Below are 1,220 nucleotides of genomic sequence, written 5' to 3' on the forward strand. Positions count from 1 at the left end.
CATATTCCACAAGCGCAATATGAATCAGAATACAGTGTTTCGACGAGCGACGGTGCATCGAACATAATCTTGCAAAGAAAATTTGTGGGGGGTGACTTCCCCTTGAAGTCGAGCACGGAGACCGCACGTCAAAGGACCGCGGGAGACGTGAGCGTGAGGAACCTGCTCCAGGAGCTGCCTCAGTCGATGCAGTTGAGACTCCAGCTGTTTGTTGTGGTCCTCGAGGATCTGCATCCGGGCTTCCAGGCGCCCCTTGTGCTGCCGCAGCAGCTTGGCCTCGGCAATGAGCTCGGCGTCGCGCGCGCGCTGCGGCGACACTGGCAGCATTTCCGGAGGCGACGGCAGCGGCGAGAGACCCTTCCTGTCGTGCGCCTTCTTCAGACGGTCATATTCGGCTTGCAGCTTCCTGCGACCCGGGCAGAAACGATAACAACATTCGTCATCTAGGATTGCGATCACTCGGTCCAACGGAGCTGGACAGAGAGACGACAAGGCCCGATTCCAAGATACGGGAGGTATTTGGCAGCGGTTCGCCGCAGGCTTTTGGAAAAGTGGACGTGGTCAAAAGGCGAGTGGCGCTGACCTGTTTTCCTGCTCCAGGTCATTGAGGACCCGCTCCAACTCTCCCTTCTCCTCTGTTTCCATGGAGATGAGAATCTGGGCCGGGCTGCGGGGTTGGCTGAGGGGAGAGCCTTGGTTCAGAGACTGGCAGTAGTGTTGGATCAACATGTGCTCGTCATCACTGCAAACAAACATGCGCAGCAATCACACAAAAATAACTATAAAGCGATCGTCAAAGCAGCAAAATGGGCTTCACTAAAAAAAAAAAAAAAAAAAAAAAAGGACCCCTCATCTATTTGGAGGATTGCAGAGCACTTTGTCAACACATACAGGCTTCAGAGCAATGGTAACTGAGCCACATTTTCAGATACCCTGAGGGGGAGGGGGAAGAAAAAAATCTTTCCAACTTTCTGTACAAAAAAAAAATATATAGAAAAAAAAATTATTATTATTTTTTTTAATCACATATTCCCATTTTTCACTAGTGGGGATGGGACAAAGTTCAAATTGAACTCAACGATGAATCGTTTGTTAATAGGTCATTAAAAGGGAAATGGAGAAGAGTAATGAGCTTGAGGTCAGGTGTCAGGTGTTTGAAACATTTCACACTTAAAAAAATTCACAGAAAAATGTCTGAAGTCAAACAAATGCCGAGAAAG

At 48.7% G+C, this 1,220-nt stretch overlaps 1 protein-coding gene across 1 annotated transcript; it reads right to left on the reverse strand.

The window, feature by feature from the left end:
• Positions 1-926, reverse strand: LOC109508108 (dystrophin-like). Its single transcript, XM_019857953.1, has 2 exons — positions 584-926; positions 1-406 (listed from the first exon to the last, which is right to left on the reverse strand). Exons 1-2 carry the CDS (start codon positions 754-756, stop codon positions 25-27), a joined length of 555 nt encoding a protein of 184 aa, XP_019713512.1. The 5' UTR covers positions 757-926; the 3' UTR covers positions 1-24.
• Positions 927-1,220: the final 294 nt, after the last annotated feature.

The sequence above is a fragment of the Hippocampus comes genome, unplaced genomic scaffold (assembly GCF_001891065.2).
Source record: "Hippocampus comes isolate QL1 unplaced genomic scaffold, H_comes_QL1_v1.1 scaffold1106, whole genome shotgun sequence".
Taxonomy (NCBI): Eukaryota; Metazoa; Chordata; class Actinopteri; order Syngnathiformes; family Syngnathidae; genus Hippocampus; species Hippocampus comes.